The sequence below is a fragment of the Bubalus bubalis genome, chromosome 19 (assembly GCF_019923935.1).
Source record: "Bubalus bubalis isolate 160015118507 breed Murrah chromosome 19, NDDB_SH_1, whole genome shotgun sequence".
Taxonomy (NCBI): Eukaryota; Metazoa; Chordata; class Mammalia; order Artiodactyla; family Bovidae; genus Bubalus; species Bubalus bubalis.
The window spans coordinates 38,948,077-38,974,654 of record NC_059175.1 but is presented as its reverse complement, the minus strand read 5'-3'; the positions used below and the strand labels follow the sequence as shown (position 1 = coordinate 38,974,654).

Genomic DNA, 26,578 nt, shown 5'->3' with positions numbered 1-26,578 from the left:
AAGACAGACCATGATCAATATTAGCATTAGTGATACTAGCAATTTTTGAAGCAGTTTCTAGAAATGTTTCAACTGTGGGTGAAAAGAAGAGCCATTTCTCTTAATGCCATGCCTTCTGGGAAATGGTTGCAAATGTGGTCTTTCCTGAGAGTAGAGAAAAATAGATTAGGGGGATTTAGTAAGTTTACAAAATGGCTCACCCTGATAGTGTGGGTAATAAGCAACTGAAAACTGCTGGGGTTTTCTATTTTTACAGATTTACAAATTCAGTAGTTTCATCTATCTGTCTGTTCAGTCTGGGAGTACAGAAGATGGACTTTTAAATGTCAGTTGAAAACCAGGGGCCTTCTTTTTTTCAAGGGGATGAAGAGAATGACATAAAGGGACATAACAGTGATCATTTAAAGAATTTGGAAGTCACTAGAATGTATGAGTTAAAATTGATAATTTACAACTGAGTTCAGTTAATGTTTAAGGTTAACACACTTACTTGAATTGGCTCTGCAAAAAATCCAGCAATTGATTTGGCCACAGAAGTGCTCAGAGTATCTTTGAATTGTTCAATATACTGGTCTTTAGCTTGACAGCAGTCTGCAATAAACAAACAAAACAAAACACAGTATTTGAAGAAAGGCATCCAGAAGAATGGGGGGAAAACAGAGAAAAAAAGAAACCAGGATAGTAAATTGACTAGAGTCCCTCAAGATACAGCAAAGCAGGATATGGGGATCTAGGTTTTTGAAAGGGAAACATTGTCAGAACAACTTGTGCTTTGTTCTGAGCAGCAAGACTAGCCTAGCCACAAAGGTGTAAACAAACCACTTCAGTCATTTCCATCTGGGGAAGAAACACCCCAGAGCACCATTGAGTCTGGGATAGATGGCTGTTTCACCTAAGGAAGCCCATTCTATCCACACGGTAGATTTAATTCAGATATAATTGCTATGTGGATTTGATTTATTTGGAAATAACTGTTTACCTTGTATTGCCACTTAATCTGATATACCATTTTAAAGCTACAAAGTATCTCAGTCTTTATGGTTAGTAAGTATGTTTATATATTAAGTCCAATACTTTGGCTGCCTGATGCAAATAGCCAACTCATTGGAAAAGACCCTGATGCTGGGAAAGATTGAAGGCAGGAGGAGAAGGGGATGATGGAGGATGAGATGACTGGATGGCATCACCGACTCGATGGACATGAGTTTGAGCAAACTCTGGGAGATGGTAAAGGACAGGGAAGTCTGGCATGCTGCAGTCCATGGGGTCGTAAAGAGCTGGACACGACTTGGTGACTGAACAACACCACCAACAAATTTGTTTATAGAACAGTGAGAATTCTAAAGAGGAAAGTACTACAGTCATGTAACTTTCATCCATTGTCTGAGGGGAGAGGAAGCAGTCCGCTCTGGAATAGCAAATGTCCCAGAACTAGTGTGTCCACATATGAGAACCTTCAGAATTTTTATCCACACCTGTAATTTGGTGAGTAGCACCACATAATCTCTGAATCTAAACCCATATCCGTGGATAGCAGAAGAAAGGCAGAGGGAGATATGAGTGTGATGGGGGTCTCTGGTGAAAGCAGTAAGGGAGGCAAGTCACCATCTACCATCACGATGCTCGCTTAGAGGCATGGATGTGGTCGTGTCTCCTGAAAGCTAGACATAAGGAATAGAAACCTGCAGTTATCAGCATCAACAGTGAAGCATAAATATAGTTTATAGTTCAGCTCTTAAAAAGAGAGAAAAACATGACCTGGCCCCAAACATACTTTTAGGCTACATACGATGTTTGGAAAAGCTTGCTCGACAGCGTTCGCTGATCTTTGGTGAACTGGAATTGAGGGCTCAGGGTTTGAAGAAGGGAATCAATGAAAGGTATATCAAAACCAGAAAGTACACTTATTAGCATCATTCATGTTGTTTGATGGGCAGGATATAGTAGACAAATGAATCTGTGCCCCTGGAGATTGAAATTTTCTATTTTCATTCAGAAAGGAAAAGAAAACAACCAAGGATGACCTTAGAGGATGAATTATACATATGTTCAAAGGATATAATTTGGGAATTTAGCAAGACCATTTGTCACTTGAGAAATCCAAGTGTGGAGCAAAATCAACCCTAATGGCTTAAATTTGGACAAAACAAACCATGAAGAAGATTTTGCTTGAACCTGCGCTAGACCTTTTATAAATTTTCCCCCCACTGTGCATGAGTCCAGCAATGTGAGTCATCAGCTGTCACTGGTTTTTTCCTTCATTGGCTCGTTGCTGTAGGTCCAGGTCAGGCCGCCTCTGGAGAAGAGACCTGGGGTAGTGGTGTCATCATGACAGCATCAAGCAGGTGGAGAGGGGCTGCTCTGCTGCATGTTATCCGGGAAATGGCAGGAAGAGGGAAGTGTTTTCATTTTATCTGGTGGAAAGAAAGAGTTTGGCTTCCTAGGTGGCACTTGCAGTAAAGAACTCGCCTCCCAGCGCAGGAGACATAAGAGATGTGGGTCCCATTCCTGGGTCAGGAAGATCCCCCGGAGGAGGGCATGGCAACCCACTCCAGTATTCTTGCCTGGAGAATCCCATGGACCGAGGAGCCTGGTGGGCTACAGACCATGGGGTCGAAAAGAGTTGGACATGACTGAAGTGACTTAGCATGTACGCACACAAAGAGTTAAGCAAGAGTGAGGAGCCAAGAAAGAACAATTTTAAAGGAAAAGGGAGCTTGTGTTGCAAAAGGAGAAAGAGAAATGATATGATCAGCATGAGGTTAGGAACACTGTGTGGGCAGTGGGTTGAGAGGTGCTTTTTCATCCCAAGGTATATCTGACATTCAGGGACTGGAATGAACAGTTGGAAAGAAAACATCCTGAGGAGGGGGTGGAGGAGAGAATGAACTCTACCACACACATATTGGATTCTTGCCCAGGCCGATGAGGGGAGTGGTGACATCCTGCTGAGGTGAAAAAAATGCCGCCTCTCAAACCTGGTACCTTTATGTGTTCAGTGAGTGAACTCTAAGAGGACCTAAGAACTGGAAACTTCTCTACTCCAAGTAATTTATATGTTGGGATGTATTTACAAAGATATATAAGTATGCCTTTTTACAGCAAAGACCCAACACTTCTCAAGCCTAATAGCACTAGAGGAGGCTGATGTCACTTCTTGTATAAAGAGAGGGTATTAGTCTTGTCTCTTGAAGATACGAGTGAAGAAAACAGCTGACTTCAGATGTGCCAAAGACCACAGTTCCGAGAGGCAGAAATGTCTGTCACTATCACTTAGCCTCCAGAGACCACTAGAGAGATGACCCTGGGGTCCTCGTATTATCAATACAAGGACCTCTGTCTCCTCCTGACAGAGAGGAGAAGGCTGAAAAGAGGGAGGAGGCAGAGGATGAAGAGAGAGGGACACCGAGCCAGGAGGGAAGGGAAGGACCATGTCTCCTGTCTCCAAGGCTCTGCGCTGATGCGCTTGAAGTTGAATGGACATCTGTGAGGTTCAGTCAACTGACTTTAGTTTTTGGTGCCACATGGCGGTGAGCACAGGCATAGTAGCCCTTGGCATTGCTACAGTCTGCCTGTCTCTACAAAAGCTCTCTTTCGGGGACCTTCTTGATATTCCAGTGGTTAAGAGTCCATGCTGCCAATGCAGGGGCTGTGGGTTTGATCCTTGGCCAGGGAACTAAGATCTCACATGTTGTGTGGTACAGCCCAAAGATTTTTAAAAAAGACATCCCCATTAAAAAAAAGTTCTAAAAATTCTCTTCCTTGGCCTCAGGAAGGCCTGGAATACGGGGCCACTGGGGCAGATATTCCTGTCTACATTTCACAGATGAGAAACAGGAGCTTCATCTTTTAGAAGGAGAGTTTGAGTGAAGTTTAAACCTTCCTCACGGTTTTATGCTCTGTGACTATAACATCTTGTTCTAAAGCTCATGCTTTCAGCCTCCCACCTCCACCATTATCCCATCTGAATTTTAAGGTGACTGTGAATTTTCTTACTTTCAAAGCTGATTTTTTAAGGCTTCCATTTACCTTCTTCTTCTCAGCCTGGTGACTCACACTGTTTCATTAAAGATCTCTTGGCAGGAGAACTTGGTGCTTTCCTTTGGTGCTATTTGGGGGCAGTCACCCAAAGGGTCCTGCCGTGTGATGACAAGCATGGGGTGGGGCTTGCTGACAAATCAAATACTCAGGCTGCTTCCAGGCCTCTGCTCCCTCATGTGAGGAAGTGGTAAAGAATGTAAATAACAATGCATTTGATGAATAACAGCTTTCCTGGTGAGAAGGTCTTCACAGTTTTTGAGAACACGTCAACAGCCTTCAGGAACCACCTTCTGTTTTGACAAATACTCTCTTTGGCTAGTATTCTGAGTCCCTGGGGAACTTGACTGGAGTTTCGAAATTTCTAAAAGTGTTCTTTCCCCTTCCTCCATTGGGAACTGGTGAATAATGCCCCCAACCTTGTTTTCCTATCAAATTGGTAACAGAACCATTGCTAGGAGAGCTGAGAGAGCGCCTCCAATGAAGCACTGGGTGACAGTGTTTCTGGCTTAGGTCTGATAAGTGTGAGATGCTGAGATGTGTTTCCTGACAGGGGATGGATGCTCTGATGGTATTGTGGTCATTGGCTATAAGGAGTGTTGGCTCAATGAGGAGTGACTTCCTAGTTGTATTTGCCGTGACTTTTCCCTTTCCCACTTTTTCCAATTTGCCTTTCTCCTCATTCCTTCCCCCTCCTGACCTTCCCCTACGTGCCTCCCTCCCCGCTCAGTTGCACCTGGCGCACAGCTGCATTTCCTAATTGTTTGCACTGGAGAATCTCGGCAGTGGCTTCCTCCCCAAGGGCCATGGAAAATGTCTGGGCACATTGTCTGCAAATGACAAAAGAGGGGGTTTGGCAAGACATGAACACAAGACAGTCAATTTGGGGCAACATATGGTACCAATCAAGGCAAGAGGGCTTCTTAACTTGATACCAAGATTCCTTCCTTACTCTTCTCCCACTTAGGACAAAAACTTGATATTCAGCTTTGAAGAGAGAATTTTTTTCTTGGAAATCAGTTATGAGGGCACTCTACAAAGGAAACTGATTTCTGTGTCTGCCCGGAAACAATTGGCCTAAGAGTTTGGTGGGTAATGGCATCTGAAAGAATGAGAATAATTAGGTATCTGATTCTAATGCTGAAAATGTGGGTACAGTGGATGAGAACAGAAGGTGAGTACAAGGATGAGTATACGGAAATTATATGCATTCAAGGCTCTGGGAACTTATTTCAATGCATTTATTTGTAATTGACTCAATTTTACTTAAAAACAAAACAAAATGTAAAAGCATCTCTAATATTAAGTATTACTCAGACTCTGAAGGTCTTTCTAACAAATGTCTCCTTTAAATGGTCTTTCATTTGATTAAGTCAAATTGAGGCCTTGATTAATCACAGGCTTCATATTAGTTTCTAGTCCTAATGACTGGAAAAATCTGATCAATGATTCCATACACCTAGGAGTCTTTAGAGAAACAAGGCAAAAATCTCAGAACTTACTGGTTGGCAGCCCATCCCATGAGGGAGGTCCATCTTATAGATGCCTACATTTGTCAAGCCAAGTGTGTAAGGACTGGATCCATGGTAGGCTCCTCTGCAGACAGAAAAGAGTGGGAGGACTGGGTTAAGTGTGCTTTCATTTGATCACTGGCCTGTGGAACACTGGGTTGGACAAAGAAGAAAATCCATGAAAGCTATGGAGATGAAAAAGAACACTATTGACCTACAACCTCAATGATCTCAAAGAAATCTTCTAAGCCTGTGTCAAATGAATTCACCTATTTATGTTTTTTACTAGCATCACAGATTTGAATCGTGAAAGGAATTTTGGCAGCCATCTGGCTGAGAGCTCTGACCTTAGACCTGCCCTACTCTGTTCCTCTAAGCAATGAGACTCATCTTTTAGCATCATGCCAGAAATTATATATTCAACGAGTCTGCAAAGTGATCTCTTTGAGAAGATGAGTATTTGTTCCTGTGACGCGGCTGTCACTTAACATTTTTGGGGACTTTTCTTCAAGTGCCTCATAAGCCATCCTAGTCAGCCTAGAAGAAACATGGGCTTTATTTCTGGAAACTGAAACAGTCATATTTATTACAAATTATCCTAATCTCTTGGTTTCAAATAAGTTTGGACAACTTCCCAAATCAAAATCACCCTTCAAAAAGGATTTAGGACTATTGAGACTACTCGAAGGAATGGTTATATATCCTGAAAGCGGAAACACAAACATGTATTGAGCCCTAGTATGATCAATTCTCTGAATAGATCATGATTTATCTGGATATACATATTCTAGATGTTCAAGCTGATTTTAGAAAAGGCAGAGGAACCAGAGATCAAATTGCCAATATCCGCTGGATCATCGAAAAAGCAAGAGAGTTCCAGAAAAACATCTATTTCTGCTTTATTGACTATGCCAAAGCCTTTGACTGTGTGGATCACAAGAAACTGTGGAAAATTCTGAAAGAGATGGGACAACCAGACCACATAACCTGCCTCTTGAGAAACCTGTATGCAGATCAGGAAGCAACAGTTAGAACTGGACATGAAACAACAGACTGGTTCCAAATAGGAAAAGGAGTACATCAAGGCTGTATACTGTCACCCTGCTTATTTAACTTATATGCAGAGTACATCATGAGAAACGCTGGGCTGGAGGAAGCACAAACTGGAATCAAGATTGCCCGGAGAAATATTAACAACCTCAGATATGCAGATGACACCACCCTTATGGCAGAAAGTGAAGAACAACTAAACAGCCTCTTGATGAAAGTGAAAGAGGAGAGTGAAAAAGTTGGCTTAAAGCTCAACATTCAGAAAACGAAGATCATGGCATCCGGTCCCACCACTTCATGGGAAATAGATGGGGAAACAGTGGAAACAGTGTCAGACTTTATTTTTCTGGGCTCCAAAATCACTGCAGATGGTGACTGCAGCCATGAAATTAAAAGACGCTTACTCCTTGGAAGGAAAGTTATGACCAACCTGCTGCTGCTGCTAAGTCGCTTCAGTCGTGTCCGACTCTGTGCGACCCCATAGACAGCAGCCCCCCAGGCTCCCCTGTCCCTGGGATTCTCCAGGCAAGAATACTGGAGTGGGTTTCCATTTCCTTATCCAGTGCATGAAGGTGAAAAGTGAAAGTGAAGTTGCTCAGTCGTGTCCGACTCTGAGCGACCCCATGGACTGCAGCCTACAGGGCTCCTCCGTCCATGAGATTTTCCAGGCAAGAGTACTGGAGTGGGGTGCCATCGACTTCTCCGATGACCAACCTAGATAGCATATTAAAAAGCCGAGATATTACTTTGCCAACAAAGGTCCGTCTAGTCAGGGGTATGGTTTTTCCAGTAGTCATGTATGGATGTGAGAGTTGGACTATAAAGAAAGCTGAGCACCAAAGAATTGATGCTTTTGAACTGTGGTGTTGGAGAAGACTCTTGAGAGTCCCTTGGACTGCAAGGAGATCCAACCAGTCCATCCTAAAGGAGATCAGTCCTGGCTGTTCATTGGAAGGACTGATGTTGAAGCTGAAACTCCAATACTTTGGCTACCTGATGTGAAGAGCTGACTCAATTGAAAAAGACCCTGATGCTGGGAAAGATTGAGGGCAGAAGGAAAAGGGGACGATAGAGGATGAGATGGTTGGATGACATCACTGACTCAATGGACATGAGTTTGGGTAGGCTCCGGGAGTTGGTAATGGACAGGGAGGTCTGGTGTGCTGCGGTTCATGGGGTCACAAAGAGTAGGACACGACTGAGCGACTGAACTGAACTGAGCTGAACGTATTCTAGAATGTTTATTTAGGTATAAAAAAATCATAATTCTTTATCGCTGTATTTCTCAGATAGCAAATGTTCATGCCTATAGTCCCTGCGTGCACATTTTATCTGGAATGTGTAATATTAGATGTCCCTTGGTAATCAAATCTTCTAGAAATCAAATCTCTTGGATTTAGACAGAACTCATGGCCAGAATAGTGGGAAGATGGGACTATTTCCTCACTCCATCCACTTTTACTATGTCATGCCTATCTTCTACATAAACGTTATTATGAGTCTGTGTAAACATCCTATGTAAAATTATCCAATGGAGGCAAATGCAAACAAAATTGTTAGTTTTTTATATCATTTTTAATACTAATAAAGCCATCAAATATTTCTAATTAATGTTGGGACTTCTCTGGTGGCTCAGTGGTAAAGAATCAGCCTGCCAATGCAGGAGACATGGGTTTAATCCCTAATCCAGGAAGATCCCATATGCTGCGGAGCAACGAAGTCTGTGTGCCGCAACTATGCTGTACTCTAGAGCCCAGGGGCCACTACTATCAAGCCCATATGCCCTAGAGCCCGTGCTTCTCAACAAAAGAAGTCACTGCAATGAGAAGCCCACACACCACAACTAGAGAAAAGTGTAGCCCCTGTTGTGTAACCCCTGCTCACAACTAGAGAAAAGCCAGCACAGCAGTGAAGACCCAGCACCACCAAATAAATAAATAAATATAATTAATATATTAAATTACTGATTCTCAAAAGTCATCCAAAGGAGCAGAAATATACAGGGTCAGCTAGGGTGCTGAAGAATTGATGCTTTTGAACTGTGGTGCTGGAGAAGACTCTTGAGAGTCCCTTGGACTGCAAGGAGATCCAACCAGTCAATCCTAAAGGAAATCAGTCCTGAATATTCATTGGAAGGACTGATACTGAAGCTGAAACTCCAATACTTTGGCCACCTGATGAGAAGAACTGACTCATTGGAAAAGACCGTGATTCTGGGAAAGATTGAAGGCAGGAGGAGAAGGGGATGACAAAGGATGAGATGGTTGGATGGCATCACCAACTCAATGAACATGAGTTTGAGCAAGCTCTAGGAGTTGGTGATAGACAGGGAAGCCTGGCATGCTGCAGTCCATGGGGTTGCAAAGAGTCGGACACAACTGAGCAACTGAACTGAACTGAACTCTGCATTTAGAAAAAGTGAAAAATGGTACAACTGGCACTGTGAAATAAGTATATGGCTTCTTATCATAAGCAGAGATGAAAGTGAGTCCAGTGTCACATGGCAAAGCTTCTGGGAGTGCAGACCAGTCTTTCACTATCTGGCATAGGGTGCAGTCAATACCATTATATCTTTTTACTTTTAATTTATTCTTTTTAAATTTGTATTTTGTTTTGGAGCATACTGGGTAGTGATAGTAGTAAAGAACACACCTGCCAATGAAAGAGACATAAGAGACGTGGGTCCGATCCCTGGGTCAGGAAGATCCCCCAGAGGAAGGCATGGCAGCCCACTCCAGTATTCTTGCTGGGAAATCCCATGGACAGAGGAGCCTGGTGGGCTACAGTCCATTGGATTGCAAAAAGTCAGACACAACAGAAGTGACTTAGTGCACAGCACATAGTTGATTAACAATGTGTTAGTTTCTTTCTTTCTTTTTTTTTTATACTCGCAGCATTTATTAAAAAAACCTTTACTATGGACAACTTAGAAATATACAAAAGAAGAGAGAATATTACAATGACTCCCCCCTAGACAGCCATCACTCAGATTCAATAATGATCAATTTATGACCAATCTATTTCATCTTTGTTGTTGTCATTGTTGTTTAGTAACTGAGTCGTCTCTGACTCTGCGACCCCATGGACTGTAGCTGGTCAGGCTCCTCTGTCCATGGGATTCTACAGGCAAGAATACTGGAATGGGTTGCCATTTCCTCCTCCAGACAATGTGTTAGTTTCTATATCATATCTTAAAGTTAAAAAGCTGTCTTGTAGCCTTCTTTTTAATTCCATAGAGAATTTATGACATAACTAGGCTTCCAAAGTCTTTATTAGTGACCTTAGTCAGGGACCCCTACTTGGATCAGGCCAATTTTTATGGTGCTATCCAGCCATAAAATTCATCTGATGGGTCCTACCCTAAAACCTGAAATTAGAAAAACACCCCTGTGAAAGTCTCTCTCCTGCTCTAGTCTATATTTTAGAGATTAACATTTAATATTGGGGTGAGTCAGTGTTAAAATGAATATTCCAAGATGTGGTTACCTGAAAGAAATGATGTCTGTGCTGTTTGAGTGTGCTCTGGCCATCAGCATGGCTAGGTCATTGGCTTCTGAACCACTGTTCACCAAGAAAACGACCTGGAGGAAAAAAAACACATGGTCATTAAACACAGATATTATTCAATTCATTTGAAATTGTGAAAGAGTTTATCCCAGCCTCTGATTATTAAGAAGAGTTCCCTTCATACCAGTCAGTTCAGTCGCTCAGTCGTGTCTCACTCTTTGTGACCCCATGGAGTCTCATCATTTAATTATTGATTCTATAGCTCTTCATTGAGCAGCTGCTGAGCATTAGGGATACAACAATGGCTAAGGGATTGTCCAAATTGTGAAACATTCCAGGCTTCCATTAGAATTACTTGATGTTCTTCAAAGTGCTAAGATGGAGAGGCTTGCTGAGATGTATAGTGGTTAGCGGTCAAGGGAATCTGAGAAGTTGGTCTCTTGGCTCTTGAAACTGAATCATCCTGCTCGACTCTGAAGGCTTGGCCTGGAGGCCCCCAGAGGATATCCCAGCCTGTCTGTTCAGTGTTTGTGAATGTTAAAAAAAAGTGAGCAAACAAACCAGGATGAAAAGTGCAGCTCATCCTGGTTGAAGGAAAGGGGAGCAGTCAAGGGCACTGGATTCTTCCTGATTTTAGGTTTTAGAGTAGGATCCATCAAATGAACTTTAAGGCTAGATAGCACCATCTAAGGGGCTTCTCAGGTGGTGCAGTTGGTAAAGAATCTGCCTGCCAATGCAGGAGATGGAGGAGACACAGTTCGATCCCTGGATCGGGAAGATCCCCTGGAGTAGGAAATGGCAACCCATTCCAATATTCTTGCCTGGAAAATTCCTTGGACATAGGAGCCTGGTGGGCTACAGTCCACGAGGTTGCAAAGAGTCGGACACGACTGAGCATGCCCAAGCACTCAACACCATCCAAATTCGCTGGATCCAGTGTTGGGGTTCCTGACTGAAGTAACCAAGAGTTTGGAGTCCTGCCCTAAACTTAGGTTACAGCTATTTCTCTTCATCGCTTTTAGATTGTATAGGAAATAGGGTACTTAGATAATATGGTAAAATAACAATCATAGCTGACACTAGGTACGGTGCACTGTTTCACATAGATATTAACTCATTGAATCCCGAAATGCAAATTTTGGCCAACATTTTAACTTCTCAATCCAGTTAAAAAAGTCAATCATTTCAGATGCAGAAAAACATCCCATTTAGCAAAAATATCAAACTGCATCTCAGACCAAATGAATTTAACGGTATATTAATCTTCTAAAAAAAATGGCTTCACTCTTTGTTAAAGAAGAAATGCCAATGACTTGGCAGAGGCACTGTGGAGCCAAGAGATGTAAACTTCCTGAGTAACACAGAGGAGAGTGTCAGGAAGGCTGGGGCACCCCTTAAGTGATGTCTGCAAAGATATGGTAAGGAGAATGATCAAGGAGGGGCAGCCACTTGGAGCTGATGAAGTGAATGTCAACTGGTTTTAGCAGCAATTCATTGACTTCTCTCTTCTCCTTGAGTGCTTTCAGACATGGCTACCAGTGCACTCACTTTAGATGTTCAGTGCACAGACCAGATTCTGCGCCCATATTCTCATTTCCCCGTCCGGCTTCCCTGGGATCAGCAGATCCTGCCCCTTTGAGTTATGAGCATCAGACCTTCAAAGGCTCAGGAAGAAGTGCTGAAAGCTTCTCTGCATATTCGTGCATCAGAGGGTGGAAGAAGACAGAACTTGTATGCCACAGGCGGCCCAGCTGCCTTTGCGCCGCTGCGTTTACTTTCCTGGATAAACAGAAGGGCAGAGTTACCCACACTGCCGCGGGCATGTCCCTCCCCACACAACACTGACCATTGAATTAAACCCTATGGGTATTTATCAAAGAGTTTCCAGAGGCAGATTTCATCCAAACACAAGAAAGAGCTTCTCTAGCCACCAGAGATATCTGGTAATGGAACGTATTGCCTCAAAAGGTAATGAATTCCCGACCAAGAGATGTGTTCAACAGGAGACTAAATGATTGATTACTGGCGATTTTAAAAGATAAATTCCTAGAGAAGAAGGAATTTTGAAGTTATAATCTCTTCTAACTAGATTTTCTTATTAACTACGCTTTAAAGAGTTTGGAAAATAGAGAAGACTACATGTAAGCCTGGGTGTCTTTCCATTTTATTCTAAAGAATTATAGCTCAATCAAACACATATTTATAAGATCAACAACTTTTCCTTTAAAGACTATTCCAAGATTTGGGTCTTAGTAGTGGTCAGTGTTGATGAACATTCTGTTATCACATTCTGTGAAGGATCCAAAGTCTCACATTGAGGGAAAGTAGGAACTAAAGGTATATAAATATGTGAGACCTGACTTGGAATGCCTTGAAAAGACAGGCCAAGGTGTTTGAACTTGATCCAAAGAAGAGAAACGGCTGAAGTCTGTTATCAATAATTGATACACCAAAAAAAAAAAAAAAATCAGTTCAGTGGTTAAACTATTTTGAGGAATACCAGATCAAATTCTTTACTGCAGGACTTATCAGTACCTTTAATAGGCTAATGTGCCCTGTGTCTCCCCAGGAGGGAGAGATGGAGTTTAAAGTGTTTCCCAACCTTATTTTTTAATGGAACCCTTTAACAATGAAACTTTCCTGTGATCAGTGTCCCACAGAACTCACTTCAGAAAATTGTGGATTATTAATAAACTCTTAAGTGGAAAAGACACTTGACAAAAGCATTATTTAGCAAAATAAATCTGAGAGCCACAAGAAGGTAGGAGGGAAGACTGGAATTTGTGAGGCCAGTTACCTGGAAGGCATGGTAGCCTTCCACGTGTGGGGGAGCAGAACTAGGACAGCGGGACTTCCTGAGAGGGGCTAGTAGGGAAAGGCATTTCAGTGGAGGGAAACTAGATCTTGGTATCAGGTTGGTTATATGGAGTGAAAGGCAGAAAAGTGTCCAAGATGATTTTAGTATTCTTGTCTGTGATATCGGGGGAAAACCCAGGGTTGGTTGAGAAGCACAACGAGTCTTGTTTAACTACCCAGCTCCTAGCAAGGACTTACCCAGAGGAGGTGGCTCATATGTGCTCCTTGAATAAATGAATATGTGACTAGAAACAGTTTTGTGGGAAGCACAGTGGATTTGGTCTTGGTAATGTCGATTTGCAGCTGATGGTGGAATATCATGGGCAGGGGGTATCCTGGAGGCTGAGGGAGACTTGGGGCATCTTACTGCCCACGTTGGGTGTCTTAGACATGTTATCATAGCTTGGTGAGGAGCCGAGGCTGAACAGCTGGGTGAGACTGCTGAAATGTAGCAACTAAGTGAGAAGAGGTGGGGAGATGGGGTGAGACCAATTCTATGGGGGAAATAACAAGAGAAGAAGGGAGTATAGAGAGAAGAGGGGCGGGCTCAGGAAAGAGCCTGAAACACCCAGAGTTAGGGGGTCAGAGGGACGAGGTGAATGGTCAGTGGGTGGCCAGGAGATGCACCAAGGTCAGGGGAGCCAGTGGCAGGGGTTCATTCACAGACACCATGTTGCATGTAATTGGGAGGATTCAATGTGACTGTTTAAAAATGCTCTCTACTTCATTTTTTCTTTACGTCTTTCATGCATGTTTATCTTATGCTTTAAACTGTATATGAAATTTATTCTTCACACTCCTCAGAACATGGTATGGGACTGTGTGTATGTACCGTGTTGCTTCAGTCATGTCTGACTCTTTGTGATTCTACGGACCATAGCCCGCCAGGCTCCTCCATCCATGGGATTCTGCAGGCAAGAATACTTGAGTGGGTTGTCATTTCCTACTTCAGGGGATCTTTCTGACCCAGGGATGGAACCTGCGTCTGTTTCATCTCCTGCATTAGCAGACGAGTTCTTTACCACTAGCACCACCTGGGAAGCCCTTCGTTTGGGACTAGTTCCTCCTGAAGATGCAGACAGCTGAGGCAGGAACAGGTGAGGGCTGGACCTGGGAGTATAACTCCCTCCTCATGGCCTTACAGGTGCTCATGGAAAAGACCTTTCACCCTCTCTTGCACAGAAGGACCCACACCTTATTTAGACTTGGTGCTTTATTTTTGCCCCAAGTACTATGAGTTTTATTGGTCAGATTATTAAACGCAAGCCAGAATAGATCTTAAAATGAGATGGCTGCACTCAAACAAAATGGACCACAGAGGGACCTGCCCAGGGTATCCGCATGTGGGCTGATGATCAAAATCACAGAAAATCTCAAAATTAACGCAGTCATTCACTTCTGGTGTAAATTTTCAGCTCTGGTTAGTTACATTGTCTTCTTATCATCCTTTCTCTCCTCCTCCATTGCAGAGTTGATAAAGAAGAGTTGGATTAGAAGTGATTTCTCATCTCTCATCATCTCTTATGCCCCCCACACCTGCCCTGTGTACTCTGAGAATACTGGGCTTTCCCTTCTCTGCCCTTTCCTCTTCTGCTCTCCTTCTCTGGGCTTCCCTGGTGGCTCAGTGGTAAAGAATTTGCCTGCAATGCAGGAGACCCAGGTTTGATCCCTTGGTCGGGAAGATCTCCTGGAGAAGGGAATGGCTACCCACTCCAGTATTCTTGCCTGGAGAATTCCATGGACAGAGAAGCCTGGCAGGCTATAGTCCATGCGGTTGTACAGAGTCGGACACAACTGAGTGACTAACACTTTCACTTTCACTGCCCTTTCCTCAGAGCATGCCCTCTCTTTGAAAAGCTATAGCTACTACTGAGGAGAAACACACACACAGCCATACTCTAATCACATGGTACACATCCCATCGCATGTACCATGAGGATGACAAAATCTTGAATTGTTAAGAAAAGGCAAGGCATGGTGCGAAGATTTTTGTTGTTGTTGTTTTCATTGTTACCCAGAAAATAGGAAGGAGCACGTTAGCCACAAACTGCCATGTGCCTAAAGAGAGAGAGTTTTTCATTGAGGTTCTGAGTCACTAACATGATCGTTAGCCTGTTTTCCATATATTCTCTTGGGGTGAAAAATCTAGAAATTTTAAGGATACTCACGGGTGGCAGTGACCAACACTGACAGTGACAATCCCAGAAAAGAAATCCAGGTATCTGTTTCCCTCATGATCAAAGAGCCACTCCATGTGTCCCTGGTGCAGCAACAGGGGCTCCGGGAAATAGGCTGTGTGCACAGGAGAGAGATGTTGCTTATGGATCTCCAGGACTCGGCTATAGGCCAGGGACTGTAAATAGACAAGAGTTAAGTGCTTAGCATCTTCCTTATCCCCACGTTGCTTATAGATCAACAGCAGGTCCACACAGCAGCATCTGGGCTCCCCACTGCCCTCGCTCACCAGGGTGGCTCTTTGCCCAGGGACCTCCTTGCAAGATACACCCAGAGCCTTCCTCTCAAGTGGAGGAAATTATTCATGTGGCCCTTTGATCCTTTTCTACATCAAACATGAAGACCCCATGGACTGCAGCCTACCAGGCTTCTCTGTCCATGGGATTTTCCAGGCAAGAGTACTGGAGTGGGTTGCCATTACCGTCTCCAAAACATGAAGAAGGAGGCTGGAATTTTCTACCTCTCCATAGAAAGCCTTGGCTTTGAGTTGATTTTAGCTGTGAAAAAAGAGACTGAAATAAATGTCTGAAGCTGTTTTTTCCCTCTAATTTCTTTTTTTTTTTTTTTTTTTTGGAGGATTAAAAAAAACGGAGTGCTTGTAGTGTTCATGACTTTAATTATAAAGCTTCTGTCCTATTGTTCTTGTCTCTGTGGGTCCCTCCTGACTTTATCAATTCTACAGTTTCTAACTTATGAACGTCATGTAGAATGAAGCAGAGGAGGTTGGAGAGAGAAAGAGTGAGAGAGAAAGACAGGAAAGGAGAGAGAACTAGTCCAATATTTATTGCATGACTGCAAAATGAGAACTTGACACTTTCTGATGGCGGACTCAGGAAGGTCAGACCAGGCACTGACAGATGGGCTGGAATGAAATGTGTGCCATCACACGTGTGGTCTGTGTATTTCTTCGAGTGTGTACATGTATACTTGTATCCCTGTGATACATGTATGGTCATGGACAGTCTCTTCCTTGTACTCTCTGTCCCCCTCTGCTTTGTCTCCCCATCTCTGCCTCTCACTCTCTTTCTCTCTCTCTCTCACACACACACACTCACTTCATACAATACCACTGAGTGGGGTAAGAGAGTTCGGAGGCTCCCATTGACTTGAAGGCTGTGATATCTGAGATGGCTCAGTGGCAGGCAGGGCGGTCTGTGGGTCTTTCTTGAGGAGCCCTCCCGAGAAGAACCGCCTCACTGGAGTTCTCCTAAAACCTCGACGCTTACCTGGTATCTTTCGGGTGTGAAGTCACATGGTGGCATGCTGGGCTTTGTATGAAGACCGCACCTGGTCACAGATGTCCAGAAAGCACGGGCTGAAAGCGGAGTGGGTTAGTGTCCTTAACTAAGCATCACACAGGCCTATTCGTAAAAATGGACTGTCGTCACCCAAATTAAAGTCCTGAGGGCAATTTTATTTCTTAGTTTTGAGAAAATCATTTAAATTTTAGTTTGGATTTAAAACTGAGGTATCTTTTTTTTTTTTTTTAAACAGCTCAGAAAGAGTTTATTACAAGGCAGCCAGGCAAGGAGAATTGAGGACGAGTCTCAGAAGTGCCTCCCCAAAGGTGAAGAGGTTGGGGTGCTTATGGTGCCAGAGGGGCAGTCTGAAATGTGGGGGAAGGTAACTGGAGGTAGGGAAAGAGGCGAGGTGATGGGTGTTCTGCTTGGGAGCATCCAGTTACAAACGCCTACATGTAATTGATTTACTTCATTGTCTGGCAGAAACTAATACAACATTGTAAAGCAATTATATTCCAATAAAATAAATAAATAGCAAAACAAAACAAAAACCCAAAGTGGAGGTGCTGAGCATGATCAGAGAATGGAATTTTCTGGCCTCCTATGTCACCAGGCCAGTGTCCAGACACCTGCACAGGCCACAGACTGAGGTACCTTAATAATTAACTTTTTGTTTTTTTTTGGCCATTCATTGAGGTTTGCAGGATCTTAGTTCCCTGACCAGGAATTGACCCCAGGCCGTTAGCAGTGAAAAGGCAGAGTTCTAACCACTGTCTAGCCAGGGAATTCCCAATAATGAATTTTCTTAAACAACAAGGTCCTACTATATAGCACAGGGAACTGTATTTAATATCTTGTGATAAACCATAATGAAAAAGAATATGAAAAAGAATGCATATGTATGTATGTATAGCTGAATCACTTGCTGTATAGCAGAAATGAACACAAGATTGTAAATCAACTATACTTCAATAAAATTAAAAATAAAAAATAATGAATTTTCTGGAGGAAAAAAGAGTTCCTCTCAAATCTGAGGGAAGGCACGAAGTTACCGGGGAAAGTCATGGTTTCTCCCGCTTTGGTCCCTCACCAACTTGGGAGGCTCTTCCCTCTGCCGCCCAACTGTAAGGACTGCAATTCTCTGTTCAGCTCAAACTTCCCTCAGGGCTGGGGGGTTGCTGGAGTACATCCTTTTTGTTAATGGAGGTGCTTTCTAAGCTTTGGGATGCCTAGTCCCTGAATCCCAGTGCCAATCCCAGTTTCTGGTACTGGGTTGGCTCTCAATAAACAAGGAATGAATGGCTGTTGACTATTTATTGTTGGGGAGGATGAAAAAGGGGTGCTAGGCCATGGACTATAATAATATGTACATGCAAGGAGACCTAGAAGACAAAACCTTCTTATAAAACACAACTCAAAGTCCATGAAAACACAAGACCAGAACAAACACAAGATAAACTGGAGCCAGAGGAATCATTAAATATTTGGAGCTAGAAGGAAGCTTAGATTTTTTTTTTTTTTTTTTTTGCTTTTGGTCAAGATGCTCATTTTATAGATGTAGAAGCCACCCTAAAGTGGTGAATTAATTTAAGAACACCAAGCCAGTTAGCTACAGAAGAAGAACAAAACTTTGAGTTTCTGACTCCAAGCCTGGTACCATTTTGCTCATTCACTGGCCACCTCCACCCTCCTCTTCCATCACAGATTTTGACCCCTCTATATAGCAGGGGATGGAATAATAGAATCAGAGAACACTGGAGCTGAAAGAGATGTCTAGAAACTTTATAAGTACTCTTGGAAAAGAATGCTGCTAATTTTGAGGTTCAAGGTCAGTACAGAGATAATTTTACAGGTGGAGAGAGCTTGGCAAATGATTTCTCTTGTTCAGCATGAAAGTTTGAATCCATGGATGTAATGTTGGAGTTTTGTGTGGCTATGGAGTCACCATCCTGAGAAACACAATGAACAATTGTGTTTTTAAATGAGCTGGAAAGTAATGACTCTGAATATGTTTTCTTTCTTTCATGAAAGAGTTCATTCACTTTTCTGCTCTAAAATAGTCACGAATGTCATTAATTTGCTCTTACTTTAAAAGCAAATGGCTTTGGCTATCCATATATAAAAATGACCCCAAAATAAACCTAATTTTCTGAGAATTTCACCTTTTGAAAAGCTTTTCATTGTCTCGCTCTACATTAGTTGCTCTTCTGAGATGGGGAAAAAAATTCTGAGTGTTACTAAGAATTCAAATTCTCTTCAATCCTGCAGTCTCATTTCCCTATCTGTAAAATTGAAGTTACCCACTGAGGAGACTGAAAGGTCTCTTGACTCCAAAGTTACAGGAAATTATGAAAGTGGTCTGGAGAGGACAATAAGGAGAGTTGGAAAAATTTGATAAAGAAAAACTTGAATTTTAAGTGGTCAGGGTAGGTATATTCAATCATTCATTTGTTTATTCACCAAATTCATGGGAATATGATGGTGAAATGAGGGCTCAAAATGAAATTCATAAAATTCTGCTCTCAGGAAGGAAGAGGGAAGGAAGAAAGATTAGTTATTAAGTAGGAAAAATAATGTCAACAAGTAAAATAAGTCCAGATAACATATGTCAAATCCAAAAAATAAAACAAGTGAATAACCATATTAATAACAAAAAAGAAACACCAACTCACAGATATAGAGAACAAACTAGGGGTTTCCAGTGGTGAGAAGGATGGGGGGAGGGGCAAGACATGTGTAGGAGATTAAAAGGTATAACTTCTATGTATAACTTCCCTGGTGGCTCAGATGGTAAAGCGTCTGCCTATAATGCAGGAGACCCAGGTTCGATCCCTGGGTTGGGAAGATCCCCTGGAGAAGGAAATGGCAACCCACTCCAGTACTCTTGCCTGGAAAATCCCATGAGTGGAGGAGCTACAGTCCATGGGGTCACAAAGAGTTGGAAACGACTGAGCGACTTCACTTTCACTATGTATACAATAAGTAAGGCACAAGAATATATTGTATAGCACAGGGCATATAGCTGATATTTTATAATTATTTAAATAGAATATAGTTTATAAAAATATTGAATCACTATTCGTCTACATGAAACTAATCTGTTTTTACTTTAATGAAAAAAGAAAAAAATGTAGATAACATCTTAAAACAGCTGAAAATCTCTCTCGCTAAACAACCCAAACTCAACAAAAATAGAAAATACAATAATCAATGGACAAAAAGAAGCAAAATGCTTCAGTTTTCATTATTTACTAGAAAAAACCTAAATACGTGGTTAATTGCCTGCATTCTCTAGTTAAAATAACCTCTGTTTTTTTTTTCAAAATAATTTTTTTTTTACCTCTGTTTTGAGGATGCCATAGATTTGAAGGTTAATAAAGATTCTCTGAGACTCCTGGAAATTGTGTGTGTGCACATGGGGATTTCCAGGTGAAAATTCTAGGGGAAATTCTCTTTGTAATGGCAAAAAGTTTTTTTAATATTCATAACCAGCTTTCAACACAGAGTGGAAATTTATCAAGAGCTTGTGACTCTTTCAAATAAAAAAAAAAGGTTCTAAAACATTTGAAAATATACAATGCTCATACTTGGTAGAACATTAAAGAAATTTATTAAAGTTCTAATGACTCCTTATTTCTGCATAGCATATTAAGTCACTTTAAAAAAGCTGTTGAGGGGGGAATGGACTGGGAGATTGTGATTGACATATGTACACTCTTATGTATAAAATTGATAACTAATAAGAACCTACTGTATAGCACAGGGAACTCTACTCAGTGCTCTGTGGTGACCTAAATGTGAATGAAATCCAAAAAACAGGGGATATATGTACATGTATCATTGATCCACTTTGCTGTACAGCAGAAACTAACATGATATTGTAAAGCAACTATATTCCAATTAAAAAAACAAAAACTGAAATAAATATATTTAATTAAAAATTCAAAACCAAACCAAAACAAAACAAACTTGTCACTTTGGGTGTCTCATTTGATACTTGGCATAGCCAATGGGTTTAGAAGGGAAGATATTCTCACTCACCTTAGAGCTGAGGACGTGATTAAAAGTGAGGTGTTTGCAGTTTTGAGCCACCCCTCACCATCCTGTTGACTCTTACAAACACCTCCCACCTTTCCTCCATATCCTTCCAATAAGTGTTCTTTTGCTTAAAGTGAACCAGGGCCAGTTGACGTTGTTCACTAGCAAGAGCTCTGCCTGATTCTGAGGCTGGTGACTCTTGTCCTTCCTTTTGGCACTTGTGGGGGCAAGCCTAGTCTGAGCCCCTCCTAGCCTTCTGTTGGGCTTAGATCAGTCCTCAGATGGCAGAAAAGATGGTCTGGTGGTGCAGGTGGAACACCTACTTTTAGGCTAATTTGAATGTTTTTCTTAGGAAAGACTTTGCAGAAGTTTTGGGAAGTTTCTCAGCTGGAAATGGGTGTTATGTTCAATTAATTCACTCTCCTATGCACCCCTCCTTGTGGGAGAGAAGGAAGATGGTAGCAAAATGGTATGTTTGAGTGTATACCCACTTGCCTGAACATGTTATACATTCAATAATCTTTTGTGTGTGTGTGTGTGTGTGTGTGTGTACTCAGTTGTGTTGGACTCTTTGCGACCCTGTGGATTGTAGCTCACCAGGCTTCTCTGTTCATGGGATTCTCCAGGCAAGAATGTTGGAGTGGCTTGCCATTTCCTCCTCCAGGGGATCTTCCTGACCCAGGGATCTAACCTGAGTCTCTTGCATCTCCTGCACTGGGAGGTGAATTCTTTACCATGAGCGCCAATTTGGCTAATTAGTAAAAAAGGCACAGCTAAGAAGCCTTTGACTGTGTGGATCACAATAAACTGTGGAAAATTCTGAAAGAGATGGGAGTACCAGACCACCTGACCTGCCTCTTGAGAAATTTGTATGCAGGTCAGGAAGCAACAGTTAGAACTGGACATGGAACAACAGACTGGTTCCAAACAGGAAAAGGAGTACGTCAAGGCTGTATATTGTCATGCTGCTTATTTAACTTGTATGCAGAGTACATCATGAGAAACGCTGGGCTGGAAGAAGCACAAGCTGGAGTCAAGATTGCCAGGAGAAATATCAATAACCTCAGATATGCAGATGACACCATCCTGATGGCAGAAAGTGAAGAGGAACTAGAAAGCTTCTTGATGAAAGGGAAAGAGGAGAGTGAAAAAGTTGGCTTAAAGCTCAACATTCAGAAAACAAAGATCATGGCATCCGGTCCCATCACTTCATGGGAAATAGATGGGGAAACAGTGGGAACAGTGTCAGACTTTATTTTTGGGGGCTCCAAAATCACTGCAGATGGTGCCTGCAGCCATGAAATTAAAAGACGCTTACTCCTTGGAAGAAAAGTTATGACCAACCCAGATAGCATATTGAAAAGCAGAGACATTACTTTGCCAACAAAGGTCCATCTAGTCAAGGCTATGGTTTTTCCAGTGGTCATGTATGGATGTGAGAGTTGGACTGTGAAGAAAGCTGAGCGCCGAAGAATTGAGGCTTTTGAACTGTGGTGTTGGAGAAGACTCTTGAGAGTCCCTTGCACTGCAAGGAGATCCAACCACTCCATTCTGAAGGAGATCAGCCCTGGGATTTCTTTGGAGGGAATGATGCTAAAGCTGAAACTCCAGTCCTTTGGCCACCTCATTCGAAGAGTTGACTCATTGGAAAAGACTCTGATGCTGGGAGGGATTGGGGGCAGGAGGAGAAGGGGACAACAGAGGATGAGATGGCTGGATGGCATCACTGACTCGATGGACGTGAGTCTGAGTGAACTCTGGGAGCTGGTGATGGACAGGGAGGCCTGGTGTGCTGCGATTCATGGGGTGGCAAAGAGTCGGACATAACTGAATGACTGAACTGAATTGAAGATATTTTCTATACTCTTTCATCCAAAAAACAAATTGCTTCTGTAACTTTGTGGATATAGTTAGCCTAACGTGACTGTGCCTGTCAAACAGAGGCAAGGCTAAATATTGCGTGCACACATATATCACACAATATACGTGTAGGTGTTACATAAGGATTGTGACACCTTTTTTTTTTTGCATATCTGGCAATACTTACACCAGGTGATCTTCCTATCTAACATGGACCCTGTCTCCCCCTCCCCGCATTTTATTTTTCTATCCCCTCACCATAATTTATAGCCCATATCGCTACTGGATATTTTAAAAATACACTTATGCAATTTTCTGTTTATCCTCAGTCTCCCCCATTGAGACACATAAGGGCCAAGGTTTTGTTTTGCTCACTGTGGCTTAGTTTAAGCACAGGGGTAAGTGCTCAATTACTTATTGACTAAATGTCTAATTGTAAAACCCGGCAGGTCCATAAGAAGTGTGTGTTCAATGAGTGTGTGCTTGGATGAACAAACAAGCAGGCAGGTATTTAAGACTAGTAGGTAAGAAAGTGGAAGTCAAGCACCAAAGTTTTTTGAAAAGCCAGGTAGAGTAGGACACCCATGTCTATGTGTTGTGGGTTTTTGCAAGATGACTTCTCCCCCGCGGTGCCCTTGGTGGAAGAGTCCCCGCTGAGTTAATCAAGATCTGTAGGCACCGAGCCTCACCTGGTCCCACCCCCAGCCCAGCTCCACAACCCTCAGGGCTGGGGTAGGAAAGGGGAAGGGCCAACAGAGACAGTATTTTCTCTTGCCTTGTCAACAACCGGTACTTTTAGGATAGCGTCCTCTTTACCGAGCATGAGACTCTGGGTATAATTCTAGCTCCTTCTCAGAAAATGTTGGAGTTAAATAATGTTCTGGCAAAGGACCCATGACTGGGGGAAAAGAGAAATCCAAACCAGACTGGAAGAAGAGTGGTTTAGAAAGGGCCTGGTGGAATCACTCTGACTTTGGAGTCAGACAGACCTGGCTTTGAATCTCAAGTTGTCATGTCTACATTTCTGCCTTTGATCAAATTTTTAAATGATCCTTTATCCTTCTGTCTCATCTGTGAAATGGGATAACAGTATTCCCTAAGAAGTTTGGTTGAGGATGAGAACACCAGATATATATTAAGTTTCAAAGAATCACAGCTGTTAAGGGGGAAGAAAGCAAATGGAAGAGGAAGACAGGAGAGAGGAAAAGGAAAGATGTGGAGAAAATGAAGATAAAATTGATCATCAAAGGGCAATGGAAAAGGGTCCCCTTTGTTCAGGGCCTGTGGGGCATGGGGTCTTGCTATGTCTCATCAATGAGATGATGATGATTGCTTATGCTCACATTTCATCAGAGAGATTAGTGAGGAGGTGGTGGTCTCCTAGTGAAACAAGATATGTGTGAAAATCAGGAATACATGAAGCTACCACCAGACGTAGCCACCCCAGGTCTGTTCCTGCTGGAGAAAAAGGAGAGTCTGCGTGGAAGAAGAGGTTCACAGTCTAGTTCTGGCTTAGGTGGCTTTGGGTAAATGACTTCTCTGAGGCTCAGTTTCCTTGTTAGTAATGGGGGGGGGTACCACGTTTTAGGGGCATGGCAGAAATTTGTGAGGATGCTTTATGTCTTTTAAAGTAGTTATCCTCAAGCATCTGTATACTACAGTTAATACTTCATTATTTGAATTGCTTTCTTTTATTTCCTCTTTGCTGCTGCTGCTAAGTCGCTTCAGTTGTGTCCGACTCTGTGCGACCCCATAGACGGCAGCTTACCAGGCTCCCCCGTCCCTGGGATTCTCCAGGCAAGAACACTGGAGTGGGTTGCCATTTCCTTCTCCAATTCCTCTTTATGTTTCTGCAAATATTTTTAGTTTAAAATTGTGTCTAGTCTGATTTTATTACCCATGAATTTCGTTTCGGGATGAAAGGATGCATTACAAAATATTGGACATGAGAAGGGGGCACTGGGTTTGACAAGGTGGGGTCTAGCCCACAGGTCTTAGATGATCTGTCTGGAATTCCAGAATTCCAGGCAACAAGCTCCAGAACTCAGCCCTTCTGCTCTCACTGACCCTTCCACTGACCCACATTCCCCTGGTTTCCACTCACCATTAAGGGAAAAGCACGTCTTGGGGGTCCAGAGAGATAAGGTTTTCAGGTGCAAAGATCTCAGCAAATATCTCCAGGCTCCTGTCATTTCTCCCAGTCAGGAAGCAAGTCCCCACAGAAGCAGGAGCAACTAAACCTGTGCTTCCCATGGAGCAAGGACTCAACTGCTCACTGACCAGCTGGACTTTGAGATTAGCAAGGAAGGGGAGGAGCTCCAGAGGGGAGTCATGGAGGGATTACTACCTTCACTTCTGGTGGGCAGCAGAGCTTCCGTGGTTGGCAACAGTGCCTTAAGGGGAGAGAAAGGGCAAAGGAAAGAGGGAGAGGGAAGGAGAGAGGGAGGAGGAGAGAAAAGAGAAGGCAGGTAGGCAAAGCAAAAGTCTTCTGGACTTCTTTAATTGAAGGGTAATCGCTTTACACTCTTGTGTTGGTTTCTGCCATACATCAACATGAATCAGCATAGGTATACAGTATGCTCTCTCCGTCTGGAACCTGCCCCCCCGTCCCACCCCCACCCCTCCCACAGCATCCTACCCTCTGGTTTGCCTGGACTATTTTGTTAGTTTTGTGCCCCATGAAGGTCTCATTGGATAAACGTCTTGGAAGGGTGATGATGGGTATGGGAGAAGGGCCAGGATACAGTTGCAAGGGTCAGAGACTTAGAAAGGAAACAGTGAAAAAGAGAAAGAAGGAAGATATGCATGAAGTAAACAGGTAAAGACATTGCTGTTGGTGTTGATGGTCTTGAGGAAGACAGGAGGCACTAATGGGGAAGAGGGTGGCCCATGGGAAAGCAGAGGGGCATCGAATAGCTAGGGAAGGCCCTGGACTGCTGCCTTAGGTATCAGAATAGTGCAAGAAGTTGAGAGCTGAGGATTTAGGGGGCTTTATTTTTACTATGCTTTAATTTCTTAAATTCCCATTTGTCACTCCTGCCTCTCCTGCACCCTTAACCCTCCATAAGTAACTATTCTGTGTGTTTAATGTATACCTTTTTCTTGATAAGTACTCTCGTAAAGGGCTTCCCAGTGACTCAGCAGTAAATAATCCACCTGCAATGTAGAAGACCCCAGTTTGATCCCTGGGTCAGGAAGATCCCCTGGAGAAGGAAATGGCAACCCATTCCAGAATTCTTGTCTGGAGAATCCTATGGACAGACGAGCCTGGTGAGCTATATATAGTCCATGTGGTCACAGAGTCGGACACGACTAAGTGATCAAACAACAACAAATTCTTGTAAAATGTGTATTGTTCGGGGTGAACGCATTTTTAATTTATGTAAGTATGTGTACTTTTTTTTTTTTTTCTACTCAGAGCCATGCTTTTCAAATCCATCCAGGTTGCTGTGAATAGACTTCTTCCAGCAGCTCTGGAGTGGGTGCCTCTGGAGTAGGGCAGTGCCTAAGTGGGGAGACTGACAAAGGCAACTGGAGCTGGGAGGGTAGGGGGTGTTGGTTTGGAAAGTGGCTCCTGTGAATGGAAGGCAAGGAGAGACAGATGAAAGAGGCAGGTCTCTCCACAGTGGTAGGTGGCAGATTTAATAAGCAAGGGAACTTACTTATGAGGCTTGTCTTTGGAGAGTAGATCTTTGCACCCTACCCACTGGAATCTCAAAATGATTTTTTAAAATAATTTTATTTAATTTCTGTTTGGCTGTGCTGAGTCTTTGTTGCTACCTGGACTTTTTTCTAGTTGCGGCAAGCAGGGGCTACTCTCTAGTGGCGGTGCACAGGCTTCTCATTGCAGTGGCTTCTCTTGTTGCGGAGCACAGGCTCTAGGGTGCTCAGGCTTCAGTAGCTGTAGCGAGTGAGCTCAGTAGTTGCGGTTCCCAGGCTCTAGAGCACAGGCTCAATAGTCATGGTGCTCAGGTTTAGTTGCTCCGTGAATGTGGCATCTTCCCAGAACAGGGATTGAACCTGTGTCTCCTGCTTTGGCAGGTGGATTCTTTACCACTGAGTCACCAGGGAAGCCACTTAAAATCTTATATAGAGGCCTTAAATGAGGTCAGTCAGGTACACTGTCCAGTAATGTACACGTTACTATCTCAAGCCTGCATCCTTGGACCAGTTCCCATTGTGTGAATGATGGGCAGAATGCACATGCCAAGGACAGAAGAGGGGGTGAGGGGCCTCTGAGTG

General features: G+C 43.0%; 1 protein-coding gene and 1 non-coding gene across 2 annotated transcripts in view; one reads left to right on the top strand and one right to left on the bottom strand.

Moving 5' to 3' along the window:
* The window catches only part of AGXT2 (alanine--glyoxylate aminotransferase 2), a 43,671-nt gene extending 19,047 nt beyond the window's left edge, over positions 1–24,624 (bottom strand). The window contains exons 1-8 of the mRNA XM_006071899.3: positions 24,441–24,624; positions 16,424–16,512; positions 15,131–15,315; positions 11,762–11,885; positions 10,086–10,180; positions 5,541–5,634; positions 4,775–4,868; positions 491–591 (exon numbers count right to left, since the gene is read on the bottom strand). Coding sequence (XP_006071961.1) covers positions 491–591; positions 4,775–4,868; positions 5,541–5,634; positions 10,086–10,180; positions 11,762–11,885; positions 15,131–15,315; positions 16,424–16,512; positions 24,441–24,528 — 870 coding nt within the window. The 5' untranslated portion in view covers positions 24,529–24,624. The remainder of the gene's footprint in view (positions 1–490; positions 592–4,774; positions 4,869–5,540; positions 5,635–10,085; positions 10,181–11,761; positions 11,886–15,130; positions 15,316–16,423; positions 16,513–24,440) is intronic.
* TRNAY-AUA lies at positions 19,211–19,282 on the top strand. The gene has a single exon. It is a non-coding gene; the product is annotated as a tRNA-Tyr (tRNA).
* Positions 24,625–26,578: the final 1,954 nt, after the last annotated feature.